Genomic DNA, 14,132 nt, shown 5'->3' with positions numbered 1-14,132 from the left:
GTGTTCTTACATGTGTGTGTGTGTATTTTTATGTCAGGAGGACAGAATATTTCCCAGGTAGCCCTTGACCTTGGTGGCAATGGAATGCACCTTGAGATGTTGTCTGGGTCGCGGTGGCCAGGAGATTTATCCAGTGGTAATGAGGACTAGCTTTTCTTTTAAGGAGGAGGCAGATAGTGTTGACCTTCTCTATCCTCTCCGGGTCCTGGCCACAACGTTTAGCGTTCAACTTTTAGGGTTCCATAAGAAGAGAGCAGTTGTGCTGTTACACCGCTGACCCGGTTCATCCACTGATGCCACATACTGCAACCCAGGCCTCTCAATGCTTCTCAGTCTGTGCATATCTAGTAAGAGGAAATAAAAGGGAGTGGTGTACAAAGGTCTCTGAACCTGCCATTGATTCTTGACAATAGGTTTCACAATGTTAATTGAGACTATAGAGAAATGTAGGAGGACTCTCATATGCTTTCAAAAACATTTGTAGGCCTGTGACATGCATGGGTTACTCTGTGACAGTAATGTCACACTCACACAGGGATAGATTCAGGTATCACAATTTTATTTAAAAAATTAGAACTTTTTCATATTTCAGTGTTGCCATGCTTTGAGCATATAACAATACAGTATAAAATCTCAACCCAAAAGGAGGATAGTAAAAGCAGATTTTGTTGATGCTGCTGCAGCAATTAGTTAAGTCATGCTGTTACTGTACAGACAACATTCCCATTAAAGTACAAACACCTCAATGAATTGCTTTTAAGTGCAATAATCATCTTATTATCCAACGTAATGTGTTATGATAATAAACATCTCTTTTGGAAATAAATCTCGTTGCAGGCCTACAGGAAAATAAATACCACACAAAATACTTTGCAAATCATAATGAATGTGCTGAGTTATTTCAACATCCCAAGGCACCCAGGCTTGTATGTTGGCAAAAAAAGATGTCATTCTTTACACAAAATTGCGTCAAGCAGGTGGTGATAGAGAAACGATAGCGATAGAGCAGAAAGCTGTTCCTGTTTCATAACCGTTTAAGTATACATTCCTTTTCAAGTCTACCCGTCGTTCACAGTGAAAATCCCAGGCAGTGGGAATATAAACAAAATCGCATGATTGGTTGAAATGCGTGTCCCCAGTCCAATAAAAACAAGGCAACAGTAAGCATGTCCTCCCCCACAAATTATGCAGCACCCCCCTTGGGCCAATCAGTATAATTTTACAAATGACTGATTTCTATGGCAAGACGCATCATTCACCCAAGTTTCGTTAAAATCGGGCCAGTGTTGTCTGAGATATCTTGTGGGTTAGCTAGACTCATCACTCTGAGTCATATGTTGAGTCTTGACAGCGTTTGTTACAATACAAATATCCTTGACTCATTTTTGCCAGACCATGTCCAAGTGAATATTTATTGGTCAATAGTGGCCATGTTGTTTTAGGTACTAGACTGGAAAATATTGTCATAGATGCCACATATCAAGTTTCATGCAGATCGTTCATTCGGTGGCAGAAGAGTAGCGTTTTAAGTGTCTTTCACAAAATTCGAAATAACGGAAATCCAGAATGGTGAAGCTTATTGGTCCCTGAGGCAAATTTGTTTCTTTTAAGGAGAGGGACATATGTACCGAATTTCATGACTTTAGGTCAAACGGGGTAATGGGTGACCCTTCAAAGTTTGCATTTGATGAAATATTTAACATTTCTTGTTATAGCGCCATCATCTGGCCAATCAGTATAATTTTGTAAATGCCAGATATCTAATGCAAGACGCATCATTCAAGTTTTGTCACAACCGGGCCAGTGCTGTCTGAGATGTCACGCGTGACTAATGTACGAACGCACTAATGTACTAACGGACAGCGACAGATCCCAGTCCCCTCCCTGATTTCCTCGTTGGGGACAACTACATACATCACCAATTCTACTTATGGTGGACGTTCTAAGTGGTCCTCTGTCTGGGAGTGCTGTCTGCGTCTGCACTGCGTTGTGGTGATATGCTGGCCTGTATGTATCAATTGCTCTGAAGACCATGAGATAACAAACCAGTTGAACGAAGCGCTTTGAAGCATCCAAACCAGATGCCAAAACTATCCAACTGAAATATCCAAGATGAACAAGAAGGTCAGATTCTTATTTTAGACAGGTAGAGATCTAGTAAGTGTCCACACATAAAGTATTCAATATCTATATCAAATCCAGATGTCATTTACTGAAATAAATGCTTCTTTATCTATCAAATCAGACACATTATCAACAGAGGCTTTAACACACGCATTTCTCATTGGCTTTTCACTTTTCCCTGCAATTCAGTTCAGTTGGCGACAAGCCTCAAATGTCCACTTGGAGGCTCCTCCGTAAATATCAATACTGCTCTCCAACCACGAAAACACGTTGCCTATCTGCGCTTTGCTGCTGCAAGTTGCCAGGTTGTATATCTCTCCAATAGACAACTTCCGGTCCCAGATATGAAAATTCGCCAGGTCTCCAACAAAAGCTTGTGTAGCATCAAAGCCCCCTCCAAGCGTATCCTGTGGAAAATAATATTGAATTAATGAAGATGGATATTGTGCTAAGACAAAGGAAAACAATTATTTCAAGTTAACCTTTGGAGTTAATTTGTGCATTAAATAATTTATCCATGCGTCCATCCATGTGGCTTGTTAGAAGAAACCAAGGATAGCTCATATATCAAATTAGTAGACTTTTCATTTATCCAGATTAATGTTTTGACTAATGAATCACGTTACCATGCAAACGGCTTTTCATTTTGCCATTGCAGTGTGAGCTAAAAAATCAGAATTGGGGTTTCCCTGTTTCGTCAGCCTTGCCTCATACTTTACTTATTTCTGAGCACCTCCAAGACATATGATACCTAGTAATGGTGTAGTTACTTTAGCTAGAAAGGGAGATTGGTTGGGGAGGATGGATGGGAGTAATCTGCAACTGTCTAGCGATCCAAAGGTTGTGTGATCGAGTCGCGTTGGGGACAACTATAGCATTTTAACTTACTCTTCCCCTAACTCTTTTTTTAAAAACTTAACCAATTTCACCTAACCTGCCACGTAAATTCTACTAACCTTTGTCATTTTATTTCTCCTAACCTTTTACAAAAGTTATCCTAACTTTGTTGTTAGTTCCCCTAACCGCCAACATAAATTCTCCCCAAAATTCTCCTTTGTTGTTATGGCGCAATAAGCAACCTGGTCCCAGAGAAAGACGTATAATAGTATACGTCCCCCAAAGTGTAGTATAAAATACTTCATTCAGTTCATATGCTATTGTACGGCCGGGTAAGACGTAAAATATGGTACTATACATCCTGTAATTCGTATGATATTGTACGATCACTATTCTATTCATAATGTGACGTACATAATGTAATATATCATACTAAATGGAGTGTCACAGATTTACCTACAGAATAATACGAATTTCCCCGAGACTATGTTGGTTTAATGAGTAAAAACGATAATTTCTCACACTCCCAGTGGCTAGAGCTGCCGCTTTTTGGGTACAGAACATTAACCGGACGCTTATAAGAAATCCTGCTACGCCCTCCGACGAACCATCAAACAGGCAAAACTTCAATACAGGACCAAGATCGAATCCTACTACACCGGCTCTGATGCTCGTCGGATGTGACAGGGCTTGCAAACTATCACGGATTACAAAGGGAAACTCAGCCGCGAGCTGTCCAGTAATGCGAGCCTACAAGACGAGCTAAATACTTTCTATGCTTGCTTCAAGCCTTGTAACACTGAACCATGCATGAGAGCACGTGCTGTTCAAGACGACTGTGTGTTCACGCTCTCAGTAGCCGACTGTGTGTTCACGCTCTCAGTTAACCTGTTTAAAGGTAAGACCTTTAAACAGGTTAACATTCAAAAGGCAGCAGGGCCAGACTAATTACCAGGGCGTGTACTCAGAGCATGTGCGGACCAGCTGGCAAGTGTCTTCACTGAGATGTTCAACCTCTCCCTGACCCAGTCTGTAATACCTACATGTTTCAAGCAGACCACCATAGTGCCTGTGCCCAAGAATGCGAAGCTAGCCTGTCTAAATGACTATCGCCCATAGCACTCACATCTGTAGCCATGAAATGCTTTGAAAGGCTGGTCATGGCTAAAATCAACACCATCTTCCCAGACACCCTGGACCCACTCCAATTGGAATACCGCCCCAACAGATCCACAGATTATGCCATTTTATTGCACTCCACACTGCCCTTTCCCATCTGGACAAAAATAACATCTACGTGAGAATGCTGTTCATTGACTACAGCTGAGCGTTCAACACCAAAGTGCCTTCCAAGCTCATCACTAAGCTAAGGACCCTGGGACTAAACACCTCTCTATGCAACTGGATCCTGGACTTCCTGACGGGCCCCCCCTAGGTGGTAAGGGTAGGGAACAACAGATCCACCACTCTGACCCTCAACATTGCACCTTAAGGGCAATGCGGTGCCAGTACAACAACCTCTCTCTCAACATCAGCAAGACAAAGGAGCTGATTGTGGGTACAGGAAATGGAGGGCTGAGCATGCCTCCATCCACATAAACAGGGCTGTAGTGGATCAGCTTGAGAGCTTCAAGTTCCTCGGTGTCCACATCACGAAGGAATTATCATGGGTCACACACACCAACACAGTCATGAAGAGGGCACGACAATTCCTCTTCCCCTCAGGAGGTTGAAAAGATTTGCATGGGCCCTCAGATCCTCAAAAAATTCTACAGCTGCACCATTGAGAGCATCTTGACTGGCTGCATCACCGGTTTGGCAACTGCTTGGCATCTGACCACAAGGCGCTACAGAGAGTAGTGCGTACGGCCCAGTACATCACGCGCTAATAATTGTCAAAATTGTCAAAGACTACAGCCAACCAAGTCATAGACTGTTCTCTCTGGTACCGCATGGCAGGTGCTACCAATGCACCAAGTCTGTAACCAACATGACCCTGAACAGCTTAATACAAGCCATTAGACTGCTAAATAGTTAGTTCGGGAAGCTATTGGTTCACTATTTAACTATCTGCATTGACCCTTTTTGTAGTCTCTTTTTGACTCATCACATATGCTGCTGCTACTGTTAATTATCCATCTTGTTGCCTAGTCACTTTATCCCTACCTACTGTATATGTACATACAGTGAATTCGGAAAGCATTCAGACCCTTTGACTTTTTCCATATTTTGTTACGTTACAGCCTTCTAAAATGGATTAAATTATAGATTTTTCTGTCAATCTACAAACAATGCCCGATAATGACAAAGTGAAAACAGGTTTTTAGAAATGTTTGCCAATGTATTAAAATATAAAACAGAAAGGTTGAAGGAATTGTCCGTAGAGCTCCGAGACAGATTTGTGTCGAGGCACAGATCTGGGGAAGGGTACCAAAACATTTCTGCAGAATTGAAGGTCCCCAAGAACACAGTGGCCTCCATCATTCTTAAATGGAAGAAGTTTGTAATCACAAAGACTTTTCCTAGAGCTGGCCACCTGGCTAAACTGAAAAATCGTGGGACAAGGGCCTTGGTCAGGGAGGTGACCAAGAACCCAATGGTCACTCATACATAGCTCCAGAGTTCCTCTGTGGAGATGGGAGAACCTTCCAGAAGGACAACCATCTCTGTAGCTCTCCAACAATCATGCCTTTATGGTAGAGTGGCCAGACGGAAGCCACTCCTCAGTAAAAGGCACATGACAGCCCACTTGGAGTTTGCCAAAACGCACCTAAAGGAATCTCAGACCATGAGAAACAAGATTCTCTGGTCTGATGAAACCAAGGTTTAACTCTTTGGCCTGAATGCCAAGCGTCATGTCTGGAGGAAACCTGGCACCATCCCTATGATGAAGCATGGTGGTGGCAGCATCATGCTGTGGGGATGTTTTTCAGCGGCAGGGACTGGAAGACTAGTCAGAATCGAGGGAAAGAAGAATGTGAGAAACTCCCCAAATGCAGGTGTGCCAAGCTTGTAGCATCATACCCAAGAAGACTCAAGGCTGTAATTGCTGCCAGAGGTACTGCATAAAGGGTCTGAATACTCATGTAAATGTATATTTCTGTTTTTTTTTAAATACATTTGATAAAATTTCATTATGGGGTATTGTGTGTAGATAAGGAAAGTTTTTTTTCTTAATCCATTTTACAATAAGGCTGTAACGTAACAAAATATGGAAAAAGCAGAAGGGGTCTGAATACTTTCCGAACGCACTGTATCTCCCTCAATTACCTCGTACCCCTGCACATCAACTCAGTACTGGTACCCCGTGTATATAGCCAAGTTATTGTTACTCATTGTGTATTTATTCCTCGTGTTATTATTTGTCTATTTTTCTATCGTTTCTCTTTTTTTCTCTCTGCATTGTTTGGAAGAGCCTGGAGGTAAGCATTTCACTGTTAGTCTACACCTGTTGTTTACCAAGCATGTGACGAATATTATTTTATTTTATTGATTTTATTTGATAATTGATCCAAATTCATGCCTAAACGGGATAATTCCTCCATCGTATTATGGAACCTGAGAGTCAGCGGCTCAGGTTTTTAATTGATGCATAAGCCTTTTCCTCTCTCAAGGTCTGACTGATGCTATGTTTATGCTATAGGCCATGTCCCTTTTGATATTATGACCTAAGGTACCAAAGTGTATTGATTAAAAACTGACCATTAAAATTGTAATGGACATACCTGTTCTTGTCCCAATATCAGAACACCCTGTGGTTTGATTGGATGGTATGGAGCAAGGTTTTCTCCACTGCCCCTCATGACTCCATCTTGGAAAGCCTCCCATACTCCATCTCGAGTTGTCCATGTGACACAGATGTGATGCCACTTCCCGTCGTTGATAATGAATGGTAATTTAGCTACCTGGAATGGATTTCAGTATTTTACTTTAGTATATGCATGGGTGGAGTTTTTTAAATTTGTATCACCACAGCATACTAAAATAAAAAACCTTGCATACTTAGTTAAAAGCTTGAGGCTTTATAGTCAGTGTGGTCTAATTCAAAAATGATATTTCTTTGTAGTTTGCAGTGCAGGCCTTCATGCTACAATCAGCATGTTCATACATTAATAATAATGTGATGCAATACTCTGCTTTCAAATAATATTTTGTCTACTGTTGGCGATATATGCATCATGTAAAATAACATGTGAGTATACCTTGTCATTGATGAGTATCTCCATAGGATTATTCCCCCACTCAATCAGCACCAGCTCGTTGGCCTGCCCTGGCACTGCGTAGGAGAACGGCGTGCCCACCCCAGGTGATGCATTGGATTTGAGCCACATGCAGACAGTGACTGCGTACATCTCAGGGAGACTCTTCTTCACTTTGGCATACATGTAGTTGGTCCTCAACGGGAATGTCAACTGGAATTTATCCAGTGGCCTGTTTTCCTTCTGACCTGTAAACAAAACAGAGGACAAGGTTAAAGATGTCACCTGTCACAATAATTATTGTGGGCTAGCCTAAGCCTATAGATGCAGTGCTTCACTTGGGCAGGAGCTCACCAGTACTGAGTACTGGCACCTCAAATGTTCTACTGCTTGAGCTATTGTTCCTCTTATAGAATATTAGCTAAGAAGTAGTGTGGATCTCCTGCACAAAAATATAAATAGTACCAGCACCCAAAATTAGTACAGAAACATATTTCACTCCAAATCAAGCCCTGTATAGAAGTTAGAGCCTTTTATATCGGCTATCTGAGTGACACCAATTTGTTGGACATCAATGGTGGGACATTTGTCCTGTCTTTAACAACCAACTGTGATTGTCAGGTCAAGATGAACGTGAGGATTTGAGTTAAAAAAAATTAAGGTTGTAAAATATGTCGCTGAGCATCACGTAATGCGCAGGGGAGATTTGCAGCCGATTGCTGCTGAGGGTTGACTGATCAATGTAGTTATACAACAAAGTCCTGTTTCTTGTGGTTCCACGTTTTTTTATGCGGCATGATAGGCATCACATGAGCAAAGCGGTTGGAATAGCGGTCCTGGTCTCTCCTCACCCCTCCCTCGGCGGGACTTTACAATCGTGTTTGTTGCCCGCTATAAGGAGCTGGAGCTTTACGCCATAAGGTCCTGGCGAACTTTGCTATGCTCAAACGGCTAGTGGTGCAAGTGGAGACGGCTGTTTCAATAGAATTGAACCATTTTGATCTGCATGAATTAAGGGGAAAGTGCTGAATACAGAAGGTTGCACCATCCTTTGTTTACGCATGCCTTGAACAGTACATCACCTTAAGCCACACATCTTTGTGGAATTGGATATGCAAAGTAATGCAGCTATTCGCCGGATCCCATCCCCTCCCCTGCGATGCAATGGACACCAGCCATATTACCAATTGATTTCGTATATTGACATGAATATATTCATTAGTAATAAACACCACTTCAGTTGGATTTGAAAGGTCTTTCAGAATAGCTCGTTTTTGTTTTTTAAACGGCAATACTAATTAGCTAAACTATGCGGGCCAAGTATTTGGCGCGTTTTTGAGCTCGCACCTTTCTCGAGGTCGGTGATTCTCTGGTGCAGGGATGTGAGAGTCGACTCCACTCTACCGCGCTGCTCCGTCTCGTTCCGAAGCCCAGGCTTGCCATCTTCTATACTGTTCACGCGGGATAACACCTGCTTCTCCAAATCGTCGATTTTACTCTGTAGCAGGTCTTTCAGACTGTTCGCCTGGACCGAGTTGTTGTTCCGACTGAATTGCTGTGGAATGAAATAATGATTAGTTAAAAAAACGTTTAAATAATACTGAGAAACATTACAACCCATATGCTGAGGGACATCGCAACGCTAATGCCAGATTAAATTCTTTACGGTTTATTGCCCTGTGGAGTTAGCAACATGGTAGCCTACATCAAGCAACTAAATTCGTCTCCGGCAAGGTGTCTGTCCTCGGCATGACTTGTTAAGTTTCACGATTAGTGCAGAGTATTAACCTACATGGTGGAGGGCTCCTCACTCCTGGAAGTAAATGTAATAACAAAGTACAAGGGCGGCAGTGCGAGTTGGACAGGACAGTGCAACGTGATTTAGCCCATAGTGTAAACATGTCGTTTTTCACCCAAAATGATTGCTGAAATGTATAAAGGCTATTATTTCGTTAAGATTATGGTTCTCCACATACCTCGAGATTTTCTAATCTCTGTTTTAGAGACTGTAAAGTCTGCGATAGTTGCGCCAAAGTGTCCGAGGGACCCCTTGATACATCCCCCATAGTATTTTTGGTCCCCGTCTCTTTTCTCCTTCCCCCAGGTCCGGGCTCGGGCGCACTCTGACCCTCACAGCGAGTTAACTTTGAAGTCAGTTCTCTGATAGTCTCTTTTTGGTTCATAATGGTCTCCTTCTGCTGTAGGACGGTCTCCCGGAGCTGCATTACAGTGGTCTTCAAATCCTCTCCAGGCATACTGTTTTGTAAGGTAGCGGCGCATATGTCCATATCCTTGGGCACCGACGTGCAAATAAATTGAGTCTGTCCACCACCAAAGTCTTGGCACGAACCCTCCACGAATAAGTATGAAAGTATAAAAAGTTTCCAAGAGATTGCCTTCTTAGTGGCCTGCATTTCGCCGTGTGTGTTGTGTTGCATTTGTTTTAGGAGCAGCGGTGGTGTGTTTGTTGCAAGTGATTTCAGGACCACGGAGCTGTCGCTTTTTGTTGTAATCCGTCCGTGGCGCGCTCCCGGTTTATATAGCGCGCGTGGTCTGCGCTGATCAGATTCCCCCATCACGGAGAGGAGGGGAGGAATCTCACTCTCGCAGCTTAATCGCCTCTCGACGTCAAGGTGGAAGGAGCCTCATGCTCAAAGATGAAGCTCGAGGCTCGAGTGGCCTAGTCAAAATCCGGACTTGAATCTGATTGAGTTGCTGTGGCGTGACCTTAAAAAGGAGGTTCATGCTAGAAAACCCTCCAATGTGTCTGAATTAAAACAATTCTGCAAAGAAGAGTGGGCCAAAATTCCTCCACAGCGATGTGAAAGACTCATTGCCAGTTATCGCAAAAGCTTGATTGCAGTTGTTGCTGCTGAGGGTGGCACAACCAGTTATTAGGTTTAGGGGCAATTACTTTTTCACATAGGGCCATGAAGGTTCGGATAGCTTTTTTCCCTTAATAAAGAAAATCATCACTTAAAAACGGCATTTTGTGTTTAATTGGGTTATCTTTGTGTAATATAAAAATGTGTTTGATGATCTGAAACATTTAAGTGTGACAAATGTGCAAAAAAAAAAGAAATCAGTAAAGGGGCAAATACTTTTTCACAGCACTGTACATTTTCTCATGTTACAATATTTATAATAGATAACATGGTCTGCATGTTTACAGCCATTAACATCAATATAATTACACGAGCAGCAGTTGTATTTACCATCAATAGCTGCACTTATTTGACTGTCACACCCAGGTTTATTAGAATGTTGTTAAGTGGTTTTCTTTATTTGGTACATTGCATGTATTTCTCATTGTACAGTATAATTTTGTTGAAACGTGAAATGGTAGGCCACACAAGCTCACAGAACAGGACTACCGAGTGCTGAAGCTCGGGGCGCGTAAAGATCGTCTGTCCTCGGTTGCAACACTCAGTACAGAGTTCCATTCTGCCTCTGAACTTCATGAAAGGGTTTCCATACGCACACAAGCCTTAGATCACCATGCACAATGCCAAGCGTTTCCTGGAGTGGTGTAAAGCTCGCCTCCATTGGACTCGGGAGCAGTGAAAACACGTTCTCTAGAGGGATGAATCACGCTTCACCATCTGGCAGTCCGACGGACGAATCTAGATTTGACGGATGCCAGGAGAACGCTACCTGCCCAAATGCATTTTGCCAACTGTAAAGTTTGGTGAAGGAGGAATAATGGTCTGGGGCTGTTTTTCATGGTTCGGGCTAGGGCCCTTAGTTCCATTGAAGGGAAATCTTAATGCTACAGCATACAATGACATTCTAGACGATTCTGTGCTTTCAACTTTGTGGCAACAGTTTGGGGAAGGCCCTTTCCTGTTTCAGCATCACAATATCCCCGTGCACAAAGCGAGGTCCATACAGAAATGGTTTGTTGAGATTGGTGTGGAAGAACTTGACTGGCCTGCATAGACCCCTTCCCTCAACCTCATCGAACACATTTGGGATGAATTGGAACGCCGACTGCGAGCCAGGCCTAATCGCTCAACATCAGTGCCTGACCTCACTAATGCTCTTGTGGCTGAATGGAAGCAAGTCCCCACAACAATGTTCCATATTAAACTCCATATTAATGCCCATGATTTTGGAATGAGACATTCGACAAGCAGGTGTCCACATACTTTTGTAGTGTATATGTATAATGGCTAAACTGAGGGCGAGTGGTTCTTGGTTTTGCGCATGGAACAAAATGTGACATTCCTGCCTCTATTCAATCCTCATTGACCATCGCGGTTGTTCTCTGATCAGATTATTCTGTTCTTAGATGAAAATAGGTCAGATGTGTACAAGGAATTAAATGGGTAGGAGGAGATTTATCGACTCTAAGCACTGTGTGTAACCATAAAGTTGCTAGGGGGCCATAATATAAATAACTCTGTGTCCACTGATTCCTGCCACCAAAAAAAGCCAAGGGAAAATTCTTTGTTCTCAGCTCTTCTGGGGCATTCAAGAGATGGAATGGAAGACTACATTTATGGTTATGTAATTGTCTGAGTGCTTCATAACAGGCTGTAAGGGGTACATCCGTAAAGGGTGAAGTAATGCTGTCATAAGAAATGGTTGGAATTCACAATTTACAGTCGTTGATGATGTAAAATATTTCACCAAGCTTTTATGAATTGGAAGACGGATCATATCTTCTGCTCTGCCTCGTGTGAGCTCAAGCAAAAGTCAAAACTATCTCTAACCCTCTTCCGTTAACTAGCCCTAGGCCAAGGTAAATATTTTACAGTCGCGTTAAAAACTTCTCTGGGATAGTTGGGACGCTAGCGTCCCAACTGACAAGCACCCCCAACCCCCCCCTCACTGATTAGCATCGCGTCACAATTAAATAGTAGCATCTAAATATCATTAAATCACAAGTCCAAGACACCAAATGAAAGATACAGATCTTGTGAATAAAGCCACCATTTCAGATTTTTAAAATGTTTTACAGGGAAGACAAAATATGTAAATCTATTAGCTAACCACGTTAGCAAAAGACACCATTTTTCTTTGTCCACCATTTTTTCTCTCCACCAGTAGCTATCACCAATTCGGCCAAATAAAGATATTGATAGCCACTAACCAAGAAAAAACCTCATCAGATGACAGTCTGATAACATATTTATTGTATAGGATAGGTTTTGTTAGAAAAATGTGCATATTTCAGGTAGAAATCATAGTTTACAATTGCACCCACCATCACAACTCGACTAGAATAAATACAGAGAGCAACGTTTATTACCTAATTACTAATCATAAAACATTTCTTAAAAATATACAGCGCACAGCAATGGAAAGACACAGATCTTGTGAATTCAGATAATATTTCAGATGTTCTAAGTGTTTTACAGCGAAAACACAATAAATCGTTATATTAGCATACCACATATGCAAACGTTACCCGAGCATTGATTCAAGCCAAAGAAAGCGATATCGTTATCATCGCCAAAATATATTAATTTTTTCACTAACCTTCTCAGAATTCTTCCGATGACACTCCTGTAACATCATATTACAACATACATGTAGAATTTGTTCGAAAATGTGCATATTTAGCCACAAAAAAACGTGGTTATACAATGAGAATAGTAGCCAACCTGGGCTGAAAATGTCGGGCGCCATTTTGGACAGTGATCTCGCCTAATGAATAACTAATCATAAACTTTACAAAAAAATATAGGGTGGACAGCAATCGAAAGACAAATTAGTTCTTAATGCAATCGCTGAATTACATTTCTAAAATTATCCTTACTGTGCAATACAGGGTTCGCCAAGCGAAGCTACACAAAACAAAATGGCGGCTTATGCGTTTGACATTTTTCAACAGAATAACGATTTATCATCAAAAATAGTTCTTACTATGAGCTGATCTTCAATCAGAATCTTGGGCAATGTATCCTTTCTCCGGTCTAATCGTCTTTTGGTCGAAAGATGTCCTCTTGTCCTGTCGAAATGGCCACTAACGTTCGACCGGTACTGGAAACGTGCCCAGCGCTTCAAAGTGCATCACAAAGAAATGCCTCAAAATCGCACTAAACGGATATAAATTGCTATAAAACGGTTTAAATTAACTACCTTATGATGTCTTTAACACCTATAACGAATAAAAACATGACCGGCGATATATAAGTGGCTAAACCAAAGCTTGGAAGGAGGCCAGTCCGACGACCACTCTGCGTCGAGCGCATTGTTGAAAAGGACGTTCTTTCCGCTCCAGGGTCTATTTATAGAGCCCGGATTGCGCAATCCACTCCATTCAAAATCTCCCCGCTTACTGACATCTAGAGGAAGGCGTAGGCAGTGTTTGTAGCATCATAGCATTCACAGGGACTTATGAACTGACCTGGGAGCAGGGGCCAAGATTTCTGAAATCTCACTCCCTGGCAGGAAAAGTGCTGTAGAATGAGTTCTGTTTCACTCAGAGACATAATTCCAACGGTTATAGAAACTAGAGAGTGTTTTCTATCCAATAATAACAAAAATATGCATATTGTACGAGCAAGAATTGAGTACTAGGCAGTTTAATTTGGAGACCAATTTTCCCTAAGTCGAAACAGCACCCCCTATATCCCAGAGAAGTTGCCTCTTACCAAAACCAAATGTTTTTCAAACTATGAGTGCAGTATTATCTTTTTCAGCAAGGCACTTAACCCTAATTGGTCCAGGACTGCCGTACTACCATGGCTGACCCATGTAAAACAATACATTTCACTGCACCTAGCTGGTCTATGTGATAATAAAACATATGTATTTTTAAAGATGATAGTGAACACTGCATTGCACTGTCATTCTACTTTTGATGGTTGTAAATGCTCTGTCTCTAATAGTCTTTGTCGTGACTTATCTCTGTTCTCTGCTCTGACACTATACAAGAACAAATACACACAATTGTTTTTCTTATTGGAGGTTTAACTCTTACATACTGTAACACAGTTGAAGTCTGAAGTTTACATACACTTA

General features: G+C 41.9%; 1 protein-coding gene across 1 annotated transcript; it reads right to left on the bottom strand.

Annotated features, from left to right (window-relative positions):
- Nucleotides 1-538: 538 nt before the first annotated feature.
- LOC129833281 (neuronal pentraxin-1-like) lies at nucleotides 539-9,680 on the bottom strand. The gene is made up of 5 exons (XM_055897749.1): nucleotides 9,137-9,680; nucleotides 8,508-8,715; nucleotides 7,164-7,408; nucleotides 6,687-6,866; nucleotides 539-2,531 (listed from the first exon to the last, which is right to left on the bottom strand). The coding sequence occupies exons 1-5, from the start codon at nucleotides 9,596-9,598 to the stop codon at nucleotides 2,310-2,312; spliced, it is 1,317 nt and encodes a 438-aa protein (XP_055753724.1). The 5' UTR covers nucleotides 9,599-9,680; the 3' UTR covers nucleotides 539-2,309.
- Between the last annotated feature and the right edge of the window lie 4,452 nt (nucleotides 9,681-14,132).

The sequence above is a fragment of the Salvelinus fontinalis genome, chromosome 34 (genome assembly GCF_029448725.1).
Source record: "Salvelinus fontinalis isolate EN_2023a chromosome 34, ASM2944872v1, whole genome shotgun sequence".
NCBI lineage: Eukaryota > Metazoa > Chordata > Actinopteri > Salmoniformes > Salmonidae > Salvelinus > Salvelinus fontinalis.
The sequence above is the reverse complement of the archived record's forward strand: the minus strand, read 5'-3'. Positions and strand labels throughout refer to the sequence as shown.

Coding starts and splice junctions, on each gene's coding strand:
- LOC129833281 (XM_055897749.1), bottom strand. CDS start 9,598: ATGCAACACAACACACACGGCGAAATGCAGGCCACTAAGAAGGCAATC. Junction 8,716..9,136: donor AGAGATTAGAAAATCTCGAG/GTATGTGGAGAA, acceptor TTCATTCCACAG/CAATTCAGTCGGAACAACAA. Junction 6,867..7,163: donor AGATACTCATCAATGACAAG/GTATACTCACAT, acceptor AATCCATTCCAG/GTAGCTAAATTACCATTCAT.